At 34.5% G+C, this 13,572-nt stretch overlaps 1 protein-coding gene across 2 annotated transcripts; it reads right to left on the reverse strand.

Moving 5' to 3' along the window:
- Nucleotides 1-1,139: 1,139 nt before the first annotated feature.
- Nucleotides 1,140-12,600, reverse strand: LOC112522053 (WAT1-related protein At4g19185-like). Of its 2 annotated transcripts, XM_025131121.1 has the most exons (8): nt 12,041-12,123; nt 9,841-9,903; nt 9,578-9,640; nt 8,499-8,615; nt 6,432-6,699; nt 5,329-5,484; nt 2,482-2,633; nt 1,140-1,556 (listed from the first exon to the last, which is right to left on the reverse strand). In XM_025131121.1, exons 3-8 carry the CDS (start codon nt 9,622-9,624, stop codon nt 1,409-1,411), a joined length of 888 nt encoding a protein of 295 aa, XP_024986889.1. In that variant the 5' UTR covers nt 9,625-9,640; nt 9,841-9,903; nt 12,041-12,123; the 3' UTR covers nt 1,140-1,408. The 2 variants fall into 2 exon arrangements, with proteins under 2 accessions (XP_024986889.1, XP_024986888.1); XM_025131120.1 differs by lacking the exon at nt 9,841-9,903 and having other exon boundaries at nt 12,041-12,600.
- Between the last annotated feature and the right edge of the window lie 972 nt (nt 12,601-13,572).

A 13,572-nucleotide genomic window follows, 5' to 3' on the forward strand; every position in this document is an offset into this window, starting at 1 on the left:
TTATTATTATAATTTAATTTAGGTTCAATAACGAAGTAATTTATATTTGGTTTAAAAATAATAATTAATTATTTTGTGATAACTCGATAATTATCCTAATTATATTTTAATTTTTTTATATTTTAAAATAGAATGTTTATTCTCTATTTGATTATGTTTATCCGCAGTTAGTTACACAAATTCAAATATGAAGCTTTAATAAGTTGTATTTATGCATAATTTACTTGTAATCTTGAATTTTAAGTAATATGCATCAATATACAGTACTTCATGCATAAAAAAATGATTTTTAAGAGTTTTTATCAAATGCTTTATAATTTAGTATAGATACATTATTTTTCTATTTATTTATAATGTAATTTTTATTTTTAATTGAATTTTCATTTTATAAAATAAAACAATTTAATTTGTAATTAATAATTAAATTATTATGTTACTGAAATAATAAAAAAATAAACCAACTTATTAATCATCAAGTATTGCTTAATAATACATAATCTTTTTATCTATACTATATATAAAACATTTGATAAAAACTCTTAAAAACATTCTTTATGCATAAAGTATTGTTTATTAATGCATATTACTTAAAATTTAAGACTATAAATAAATTGTGTGTACGTACAACTTATTAAAGCTCCATTTTTTTATTCGTATAACTAACCGCAGAAAAACATAATTAAATACAAGATAAACATCTCATTTTTAATATAAAAAATCTAAAATATAATTAGGACAATTATTGAATTCTAACAGAATCATTATCTTTATAAAAATTATATCGTTAAGCCAAAAATAAATTATTTCACTATTAGATCAAAATTAAATTATAATAAAAATTGAATTAAAGAAATTATACAAAAAATAACTTTTAAATAATTAATTTGATATTAATATCAATATTATTTTTTTCAAAATTTTATGATATCTTCGAATTTATTTTTATTCAAAAGTAAAAACATTATCTTTATCAAAACCACATAAACCATATTATATATCAGCAAAAACAAAGATAAAACGAAACATTAAAATGAAAATGTATTCCGCTGCATTGCACGAATACCCTTCTAAATATACTTCATGATCATAAAACTTTTTGAGTTCATAAAACTAACCAATAAAAAAACAAATAATCATTGAACCGTACGACAAAATACTCCAATATATTTCATGATTATCTTTGGAGTAAATTACATGAATCGTCCTTGTGCTTTGGGCGAACTCCAGATATTGTCATTTCTTGCCAAAAATTACACAAATACGTCCAACATATTGAATTACTTTCATTGATGGTATTATAACGTCCATATATGAAATCAGGGGCATTTTGGTCAATTCGTGATTTTACATAAAGTGTTAAAAGAACAATTGAGATTCCACATCTCGGTTAATCCATGATCGGAGTTACTCATGGTGAAGGCCCGGACCCAACCTGATCTATCAGTGGCTCCAACGTCCGAGAATGGCCAACGCCTGAAGCTGCTTGTCCTTTTTCCCGATACGTCGCCCAAGTCACGATATATAACCCCATTATGATCAAAAATCCTCCTAAAATGCTGTTCACAAATGCAAAGTTAATAATCAAATACAAATATGATAGTTTCACCGAGCTTTGGAAGGCCCGACAATATTTCACGGTCCTAACTAGTCCCTCCCAAAGCAGGGATGGTCAAAATGAATGACAATTTGTTGGCCCCAAATCCCCTCCCTGTCCATCAATCATGTGAAGTCACATCATCCATTTATTGAGAAAAGAGAATTAAAAGATCATATAAATATTTTATATTAAAAAAATAACCGCGTGGCTTGACGCGATTGGTGGGACAGGAAGCACAGGGGATTTGAATACAACATATCATATTTTTATTCGGTCAAATTGGTCTATTGGTTGAGGTTCTTTTCCTTACTTTGGATATATTACTTGTCATTGTTTCTATTTGTATTGTATTTTTTTATTGCATACACTAATTCGACTTTTCAGAATTTATCTTCTTTGTCTCTCTTTTTCACACACTTTTTACAACCCTAGGATTTTCATCGAAACATCTACTCTATGCTTTTGAGTAGAGGTCAGGTCTGCGTACATCATACCCTCAACCTGGAAATACTGGGTTCATGTGGTTTTTTATGTTCATTTCTCCTAGAAGAGCCAAACCTATGGAAAAATAAACACAGTCGTTTTCAAGGTGATCTTTTAAACTATCATATTTAGTGTTTTTGGTAAATAAACCACGTTCTTGTGTGACAATGCAAAAAAACCATTGCAGTTTGCAACATCAAGTAATTTTGGACAAATAGTGTCGAATACGATGGTTATTTTTTCATTTACATTTCCACAATTTGTCCAAAGTACAGAGTTATTTCCGTATTTTCACAAGAAACCAAGTCCAACAGTTGGAAAACTAACCACTCGGAAATGTCTAACCATTTGCATAGTGACAAGATCGACTAGCAATAAAACGCGGAGGCTGAAGAACATACCTTCCCAAATATATTGGGCTTCCAAGAAAAATTCTTGATAAAATAGCAGATGCAGCAGGTTGAAGTGGCATGTAAAGAGCAACCAAAGCAGGTCCCAGGATATTGTTGCCCCATGTTAAAAGTCCATAGTTCAATGCAGATGCAACAATTCCCTGAAAGAAACCGTAAAAAGCTTTAATAATTAAACCACACAAACCCAATAAATCCTAGACAGAGTCATGGTCTGGGGACGGTAAGATGTGATCAGACCCCCTACCTGTAACACCAAAAATTAGAAGAAAACAAGAGAGCAGGTCACAGGTGAGAGTGTGTGTAATCAAGGAACAGATCATGTAAATCATATATAATTTGCTATTGGATAGTCTGGAGTTTGTGATGCGAAGAGTCCAGGAAACAAGTAACAAAATGTCACATGGACGCATAGAAACATAAGCATGTGGAGATGAAGAGGTGAAGGTGTAATGCATGCACAAAGGAACTGTTGAAGTATGCTCATTAACAATGTTGAGTTTTCAGAGTTGTAACGTGGGTATATATGTGCAAATGTTCTTAATGATATGAATATGTTTTGGAGGGAGAAGATTTACATACACACACACACACACACACACACATATATATATATATATATATATATATATATTAATCTTGACTTGGCACTTATGTTTTTATGAAAGTTTTATGTTTCCCAAAAATTGTGAAAATTGATTGATAAAGAAATATTTCAGTTATTGATCGGTGGTTGAAGGTGCTGTTCAGTGTTTCAGCAGCTGATGCTGATGTTGTGGCTGGTGCTACTGATGCTCCTTCAGCTGATGACAGTTATTTTGGCAGAAAATTAATTGTTGGTAGTTTTTAGCACCAAAATCAGTTAAAGTTGCACCTTATATTACACTTCTATATCAAGTTGTAAGATATCTTATTGATTTATATTCTCTCAAACTTCAAGATTAAGTAGAGAGTTCTATGTACACTCCATAAAACTCTATCTTGGGGTGATCCCGAAATGACAGAGTTCTAGTGGGGGAATAATTCTTTAAGGATAGTGATTTTCACATCCTCAAAATTATTGTTATTCATATTATATGAAGTTGGTCACATAATGGCAGATAGGATAATATATGAAGATAAAGGTTCGGGTGGCACAGGTTGAGGAGCATGAAACACCCCTTGGGATGGTTAGAGCATCTCCATCATATACCTTTCAGTTTACTGGTTAGAAAGGGAGAGAATTTCATTAAAAGAGGTAGAGGTCGACCAAACATAATATTCGTTTGAGTAAAATATACAAAAGGAGTTGGCCTAGACGGGATTGCTGGGGAGGACACTATTCATGTTTGGTATGCATATGAGATTACACAAGACTGGACTGGATGGGCAATAGTGAGGTAGGCGAATTGTGCAAGGTTTTAATTTGACATGGGTAAAAATGCATTTTTTTTTGTTTTGTCCTGCGTACCAAACGCATCCTTGGGTTCCTTTTTAGCTGACCCAACTAAGAATTGTTGATGTGAATGTCGGAAATACAATCCCAAACCTTCTAATCATGAACTTCCTTCCATAGTCCATCTTGACTAAATAATAACTAGAACAAACCATCATGCATACTCCATACTGGTCCTAGAATGCACACATAACAAACCAATACTTAATGTAGAGAATATAAGTCATTGTAACGTAGATAAGTAGAAGTATAAACCAAACTAAACAAGCCCATTATATTCCACCGAAGGTGGAGTCTAGGGAAGGTGGGAAGTACGCAGTAACCTCTACCCAGGAGAGTAGAGAGGCCGTTTCCATGAAGACCCCTGGCTTGAGCGAAAGCTCAAATAATGCGCAACAATAGAACATAAGAACTCAAAAATAGAAAGGCAGTGCTAAAAAATGAAAAACGACTCAGAATAAGCAACACCATTCAGCAACCAGACAAACAAGCAAACAAAAGCAGGTACAAGAAAACATAACCACAGTAGGAAGAACTAGACACTCTAGCCTAACCTAGGACTCATGAGATCTAACTGCCGGCACATTAACCCCACACCCCATCCTCTATATCTCAAGATCCCTTCCTACATATTCCCACCCCTAGTCTGCTACCCTAATTTTACGTCTCCAAGAACCCCTATTAAAGGTCATGTCCTTAGAAATGCCTAAAGCCGCCATGTCTAACCTCAACTACTCATCCCAAGTCCTCCTTGGCATACCCCTCCTCACACCCTCGACCCTCACACTTTCTACCTTCCTCACTGGGTCCTCAACTGTCTCCTAGGCATGTAATCAAACCACCACAATCTTCCCTTCCTGAACTTATGATAATATGAAACTTTAACACATCATAGGCAACATTACATCAAAATTTTAAAATAGACAAGAATAGAACTGGTCACTTAAATAAGAGGTTTATGATACCCGACCATCAGCTATGCTTATTATTATAGGCTACCAGAAATTTTAGTGGATACAACCTAACTTTGAGATAAAATCAGAGAACTGCATCAAAGAACACTTGGATACTATTAAATTTAGAGAAGATTTCAACAATTAATATGAGATGAAGCGAAGCAGATTGACCAGATAAGAAAGTTTTATATATCACTGAACTTCCAATAATTAAACCTAGACGTCAAATCTTAAAATCAGCAACAAATGTTATATAAAACAATGGTTGTACATATCTTTTACTAAGCACAGCAAAACATATCATACTTTGTTCCCCCAAGAATTAAACTAGCACACAATGCATTTCAAACGTCCATGAATCATATCAAACTCAGCTGGCTTAGAAGGAAGACATGTATAAGCTGCAAAGTTGCATTCATCACAAATGACGAGGAAAAAGATGCTTACTGAATAAAGTACTGCCAAAACCTCAGACTGCGTCAAATTCCAGTTTGTTGACTCGTTGCTCACGGAAACTGCTGTTGCTACCATAAAGAGAGTACCAAAAAAGTACGAATATGCTGTAACGGATAGGTTTGCAGAATACGTGGCCAACATGGGAGCCTGAAGATTTCAATGCACCAATCAAACTTCAATCATTCAAAAAGTAGATAATTTAGTACAAAAATCTTGTACAAAAAAATTAATAGGAAAAACAGTATGTGACTGATCACATGAAGTTCATAGGTTGCTTTGAGAAAGTTAGGAAATGCAATGTCAAGAGTGCATAAAATCTAAAAGACACTAGATTGTGCATGCAACTTAGGCCAACTTAAAACATAAAAATCTGGTTGGTTTATATAAACCTTTTTAAAGAAGTCGTTGAGAAGTCTTCATGCAATTCATCTGTATTTATCAAAGGTGTTGCCTGATCAAACTATGCCTTTTACAAATTGCAGAGCTGGTGTTTCTCCTAGAATATTTTATGCATATGTATGACTCTCTCTTATATATGCCAGCTGCAAAGAGGAACTATAGATGACCTTAAAAATTACAATTACTGATCGGCTGTCTCATCAATTTTACAATGCCTAGACCCAAGGGATCATTACTTCCATTTCCACATATCTCATGTAGTTAACAGAAAACATAACCAATCACCACCACATCTTGCAAATGTCTTCGAGCTATTACAAGTTTATTAAACATCAAACTTCAAAAAGATTCTATTATAAGGCAACCAAAGTAACATAGCATGCACTTGCATGCTGTGACAATGGTTATTAAAAAGCAGAGGGTCATTTACCTAGCTTATGAAAGCAGAGGGCCTTTAACCTAGTTAATATTGGTGTTCTGATATGCAGTTACCACACCACACGTAGCTTGTTACTAATAGTTTTCTAACTCAGCTGTATGATTTAACCTTCCCAACAACTTGTTAAAGGGTCAAACTTTTAATGGTGTCAAATATGATGAATGCAATAGCACATTTAGTTGAATTTGGTAGGAAAAAAATGTTGCTCACCAGAAATGATATTTTTGTATGTTTATTCAAATATATGATTGAATACCTGAATAGCTAGATAGGCTGCCATGCACATGCAATTCCCTATTAAGCACAGGACACCAAGGTGCCAGTTATCAATCCCGAAGCCCACAAAACTAGAGAACATCCATCCAGCAGGCTCTCGTTGACCACTTGCCACAGGTAAATTGTCTGCATACCCCAAAAGAGCCGGTCCTCGGAACAGAACTATTAAGATGGCACCAGAAACACAGACAAGTGTGCCTCCAACCTTTGCCAGACCTTCAGTCTTGAGCACATTCACTGTTTCTATACTGCATGAACATCATCTCATATGAAGTTGACATATAAACTTGCTGGAGGTACCACCCTCCTTCCATGAAGTATACATATAAAGGTGCTTATGAAATCACGCGTATTGTTCTGGCCAGTGTTACCGAACATGCAGCTCACAAATGGGTACTGCTGCATTGTATGCATGGTTACTAGTGTAGTTGTGGGGAAATTTCATTTGTTAGGCTAATTGGGTACGTGATACATTAAATATTAAGGGATGATATGTTAAAGAGATCATACATAAACATATATGCATGTAAATACATGTATACACATATGTTGTATTTATTTATACACACACATGCATGTTATTCAGATAAACAATTTTTTTAACACAGAATTTAAAAAAATTAAGAAGGATAGGATATTTAAATTTACATATGTATATGTTGGATTTAAATCAGATTTCGGATCAATCTATACTGATTGACTGCCTCCATTATGTTGTTGCTAGCAAATACCACTATTTTTGGTTTTGGCTCTTCCAAATCATTCCCGCAGGAGATCCGGACCCTTTTTTTTCTGATCCTTCGATAAAAGGATTCATTCTCTTCATAAAAAATAGGAAGTAGAACCAATAAAACCAATAAAGATGTCGTTTTCCATTCATACCTGGAGTTGAATACCCCATTCAAGAATTGTTTTGGATTCAATCCATAGGAATCAATAGCCTGCAGCATATGTGTAGCATCTACTTAAATGTTCTTATCAATATGTATTAAGATGGATAGGAGATTTGAATCTCTTTCTGTCCAAGGAAAGTATGTGTCAATATTTAGAAATGCTACATGTGAAATAAATTATGGAACAATAAAATATGTGGCTGCAATTCTTTTCAGAACAAAAAAGGGAAAAGGATATTAAGAGGAAATATGTCACCTCTCTCCCATGAGGAACAAATGCCTAACAAATTTGAAGGTCCCAACTAAAGATGAATCCCGCAGTCATTTATTCTAAATTTCTATTAGAATTTTGCCATACAGTGTGTCCAGGTTTGGTTTAACCCTTTTTCTCCTTCTCCACTATGCTTCGTTCAATAGGATCGATTCAAGCAATTGTTTGGTGTACAAAATGTTATGACAATCGATACAATAATGTAAAACAAACAAATAATCTATGAAACTTGTGCAACAAAATCTATTAAACAATTTTTCGATGATAAATTTTGAATTGAATGATGATAGAACAGATAGAGGCCTATGTTTGCAGTGTCCTAAGACGAAATTTCGTCCCCAATTGTGCTTGGTTCCGGACATCGTCTAGAGGGTACAACTATCCGATTGAATTGTGGCACATAAATTCAATCCCATCGAATTGATATATGTTCTTGAGTAAGCAAGGTAAAAATGGAGAGAATATGGAAGGAAATTCGTGTTCTGAAAATGCAGGGAAGGAAAGGTATTTATACCTTTGCACAATAGAGCCCAAGAGCCCCAAAGGCCCAAGGCCCAATCTTTTGACCATAAATATTTATCATGCCCTCACTAAAGCCTAATACAAACCCATTACTTGGGCTTCTCTCCTTTGATAAATAATGTGGATTTAGGCTTATAAACCGGCAAAAGTTGTAAAGGTTTTCCTATGTGGGACTAGCTACTAGTCTAATACACAACACAAAAACACCATGATTTGGATCGAAAGATCTGGATTGTGGTGAAGTTGTACTAGGAATGAATAAGTTAACACTGGTTCTCAGTGCATATATACATCTCAAATCTACAGAATGATTAACATTAACGAAAAGTCCAAGTGAAAAAGAAAATTCAGTTGAGCCTACCCCATCATTGCAGCAAGTATAAATGTGAAGACGGGAATTGAAGGTTGAACGGCTGCAGCATATGTTGGATTTGTGTAGCCAAGACCAACAAGAAACAAAAGTTGGTTCCCAAATATCCTAAACAAGGTCAAGATAAAAAAAATTATAAGTAGAACAAAAGGCATACCTGGGACCAAAATTTAAGTATTTTAAGCGTCATCTTGGTAGTAAGTTCTTCTTTCGCATGCTAAATAAACCTCACAAATTACCCATTTAAAACAATTCAACCCATTTCACCCATCATTTTCAATGTGAGTCAATGGGCCGATTACTTTAAAAAAGACTATTTTTATTATGGATCAAACCAGTCATAAATTTTATGATTCATTGTATCATAACATTTTTATTTACTCATCTGTTACATCTCTTTCCTCCACGGCTCCACCTATTCTGTGTGCACACTATCCCAATCCTTGCCAACACTCTCTACTATTTGACGCATTTTCCCTGGGAAATTGGTATACTTTTTTCTGTTTTAGATCATTTCATGCTCGACATAGTGTGAAATATTGAGAAGTGTTCTTAACATGTATGATTAATAATCTTGTTATAACTTGAGAGAGGGTAGTAAGTAAAGTTGGGTCTGTTACTTTCAATCACTAACTTTTACTAATGATCTGTAAAATTGAGAAGTGTTCTTAACGAAAATCAAATGTGATTTGACTCCCAACTGCTTCCCACTATGAATTAAATCCAGTTCTTTGCCTTATATTTCTGAAAATTTTGGTAGTTTTAGCTATTTAGATGATCATCAATCCACGATTCGATCGTCCAGTTAGTAGTTGTTGCAACTATTGTGGTACTTAATCTCTTAGTTCCTTACATTCGATACCTGTGCTTGTCACGTATTACTTGATTCGACACCGTACACTTGCAGCTAAAAAGTAAGTGTGCTAAAATCCTTATCAGGCCGATTAGTGTTGTGACCCATCAACTAATTCGATCCAACAAGACCATTTTGCCACCTCTAATGATAAATCTAATTATCAGGGGGAGGATCACAAACAAGTATGAATGCCAACTTTGGATATTAGACTTACCCAGTCAACCCAAGAAAAAAGAAATACATAAGAAGGCGCCTGGTCATAGCTGGTCTGGTTGTCCTACAAACAACAAAAAACATATCAACTTTAGTTTCACGCATTTCTCAGACCGGTCAATTTACAATTAAATGGTTACTGCTCAATACGAATATCGTGTTATGTACACCAATTAACATATTTGACTTTATGGTGCTGGATAGTTACACAGACCGTAATCACTTTATCAACATACATCATGTATGACGATGACTGATACTTACTTCAAACCACCAAGATTTTATATGTAGATGGAGCTGATAAGCCATCTCAAATCATTGTGCACCCTGTGTGGAAGTCACAAAATTTAAACAAGAACCACAATCGAAACTTCATAATAAAATCCAAATAGCAGCAACTACAACAACAAAAACAACAGTAACAAAGAGCCTCCATAATTAGTTGGTGTTGCCTAAATGAAACCAAGACAAACTATAATACATTCATAACCTACAACAATAAGTAAACCTCTTCAGTTATGGCACATGAAAGATGCCCCCCTACACACTCCTATTGATGTACACCACTCATGCAAATCTCAATTCACCACTTTATACATGTCCATCTTGGTCAACCTCTACCTCTCCTAATGAACTCGTCTTCATATAATTATCCTCTAATTCATGCACTCTAAGCTCTATAGTGGAAACGACCAAACCACCTCAAACATTATTGCCTCGCCGCCTCCTCTTTTCAACTTGTTCCACTCCAAACTTCTCTATACAAGGTCATATCTAATCCTATACCTTACTGTATGGCCACACATCCATCTTGACTTTTTGCATTTTTGCTACAAACCATGGGTACATGATGACTTTTGGATCAGGCATTTTTCCCTATAAATCAAATAGCACATACTTTCTAGCCGTAATAGGACATGTCGAACAGACAAGATTCCTAAAGTCTGAACCATTTCAACCATCTTGTTGTTAATTGTTATCCTATGACTAATGTTCTCATGAATGTCTCAGTAAAACTAATCCAAATAAGGAATTATTTCCTATACTTTGTCGTGTTTTAATATAATCCAACGCTTTTAGATTCCAAAGTGTTGCTCTGAACCTCTAATTTTGCATTAACACCTTGTCTAGTTTCATCAATCAACATTATATCATCAACAAAGAGCATACAACATTGTATATCATCTTGCAAGTCTTCTGTGAGCTAAATCATAACTAAAAGGAATAGATAAGGATCCGAAGATAACCTGTGGAGTAAACCTATAGCAATGAGGAAAGCATAAGTCTCATGTTTGCATGCTTTCATGCCTGTTATCAGACAGCCATACATGTCTTTAATCACACTAACATACATGGTCAAGAATTCCTTCTAAAAAACCCTATCATATCATGTCTTTTCTAGATAAACAAACTTTATATGCAAATCTTTATATCCCCTATATTTCTCTGTAAGTCGTCTAATGAAGATAGTAATCTTTTTGTTGAGTCCATAAAGCAAATTAACTTTTCGAAACCTTAGACTCAACCCTCCACAGATGCTTAACAACTTGCTCCTATAGTTTTCTTTGTACAGATCCAAAGTTGATAGTTGGTACAATTCTCGACTTCTCCTTATTCTGTAGACGAAGGTAATATTCCTTCACTCATTACACAACCTCTTTGTTTTGGAGAGGACATTAACAATCAAGTAAGTCATATTATACCTACCTCCCTTGAGGCTCTCCAAGCCTCTAAAGAAATATAATTAGCCTGACTCATTACCTACTTTCATCTTTCTTAGTGCTTTTGACTTCTAACACTAATATGTACAACCTTCTATTAGCATAGTTCCTCGATGCTCCTTTAATATATCCATTCAACAAAGTATCAAAATAGTCTCTCCATTGCTCTCTAACCTCATCATCTTTAACTAAAAGTTAGATGGGACTTAAGCCACTGTTTTCTCTCTCTTATCTTAGCAACTTGTATAGGTCCTTTTTCTCCCTCTTGGTGTCTCTATAGTGTTGTACAACTCTTTGTATTTTTACCTCTGGCTTCTCTTATTATTCTCTTGGCTTTCTTCTTTGCTAGTTTATACGTTGTTATGTACTCTACAGTTTTACCTATAGAAGTTTATATAATCCCTTCTTCACCTCATTCTACCAAAAAGCATTTTTACCCTATTGCCTTGATTTGAACAAAGCTTCCATTATACAATTGATTTGAAGAACTTATACAATCCCAGCAATCTTTAATCCAGCAACATATTTAACTTTCAGAGATCCGAATCCCCCGAAACACTATAGTTACCTTATATTGCAACTTCAAGTCAACAACTATTAGTACTCCTACTGTTACCAAACATAACATAAATCTCACAATCTTTCATCAAGATTTAACATGACAGAAGTCATGAATTAGATCTACACAACAGGAGAAGATGATTAATTCTCAAGTAACAAGAAATGAGAGAGGGTTGACTAACTTTTCACGGAAATAGGCAATGGGAGCGAGGATAGAGAGGGCAACGATATCACGATACACACAGAAAACAATCTCGTTGACTCCATCATTGAGAGCTACTTTGGTGATCACATGATATCCTCCATATAACAATTGAACCAACGCCATTGCTGCGTGTGCCTTCCATGCTTGTCCTCCAGCAACAGCAACAACACCACCGCCACCGCCGTCCCCTAAGGCCATCCTCGTCTCACGCAGAATAATTTACAAATTTGTTGATGTATGTAAGAAATCAGCAGCTTCAATTTCAAGCAATTCGAAAAATGTGTGGTGAATTGTTAGTTGGGTTTGAGAGAGTCGTCCATTTTTGGAGGTTTCCACTAAACAAAGATTATCTGTTCGAAATTTGACCGGTGGCAAGTGGGACCCATCCCTAAGATCATCTCCAACACGACAAACGAAATTTTATTACTAGATGGAGATAAAGGTGGAGTTGGAGATCGGTATGGTCGACTCCGTTTGCCATCGCTACGCCCTATTCATCTCCATCTTCATCTTTATCCTGCAACCCCAAATCTCCTCTCCGACCTCCACCTACCATCTTCATCCAACACCGTCCAAACCCTCCGAACAAAAACCATCCACCGTCCAGACCCTCTTCCTTCCACCTCCATTCCTTCCCTCAGGCCAAAGTTTAAAATCAAATCTACATGCAATTATAAACGGGTGTCATTCGTCGGTTAAATATTTCGATTTATTTGGTTCGCGACAGGGCGTATAGAAATTTTGTTGATTGGTTATAGCCAGGGCCTTTTATGGGTCGGTATGATTTGAAAAAGATTTGAATAATCCGATCCAATTGATATTTTGATACATTAAAATATTATTTAAATTTTGAAAATGTTAATTTTTTATTTATATTTTCTTTTTCATCATTAACTATTTGATACAACTTATTCATATTTTTACGTATATCACATTTAGTTAATTTTTTCAATTTACATATATATGTTCACAGTTACTAAACATATATATGAATGGAATATATAAAGATGTGAATATATTGAAAATATGTGTATATGAAAAGTATATATGATAGTATAATTGTCTAATGTATATATTAATAGAAATTCAACAATCATATTAAATCAAAGAAATAAAAAGATATCGGTTTCATCGGGTTGAGTTCAAATAATAGTAACTCATATTAACCCAATACCTATGGTTGACAATTTTACAACTCGATTAAACATCGGGTTGCTTCGGGTTGGGTTGAGTTGGGTTGATCGGATTTTTGAGCACCTCTAGTTAGAGCTACTTAATCCGTCCAATCTGTCATCACGCTGCTAAAATATATTTTTTATAAAATTATATATATATATATATATATATCTATACTATATTATAAAGCATTTGGCTAAAACTCTTAAACTCTTAAAACTCTTAAACCCGTTCATCCCTAAACAATTTCATCCCTATCCGATTTTATCCCATAACTGAATTCGTGTAACTAACTGCAGATAAACACAATCAAATACAGGATAAACATCTCAT

This window comes from Cynara cardunculus (assembly GCF_001531365.2).
Source record: "Cynara cardunculus var. scolymus isolate 2C chromosome LG 11, CcrdV1, whole genome shotgun sequence".
Lineage (NCBI taxonomy): Eukaryota > Viridiplantae > Streptophyta > Magnoliopsida > Asterales > Asteraceae > Cynara > Cynara cardunculus.

Bases quoted from the DNA above. Each gene is read 5' to 3' on its own strand.
- LOC112522053 (XM_025131120.1), bottom strand. From the start codon at position 12,261: ATGGCCTTAGGGGACGGCGGTGGCGGTGGTGTTGTTGCTGTTGCTGGA. The intron at 9,641-12,040 runs GTTAGTCAACCC...TGTTGTTTGTAG, and splicing joins ATTGCCTATTTCCGTGAAAA to GACAACCAGACCAGCTATGA. The intron at 1,557-2,481 runs GTATGTTCTTCA...ATTTGTGAACAG, and splicing joins AGCCCAATATATTTGGGAAG to CATTTTAGGAGGATTTTTGA.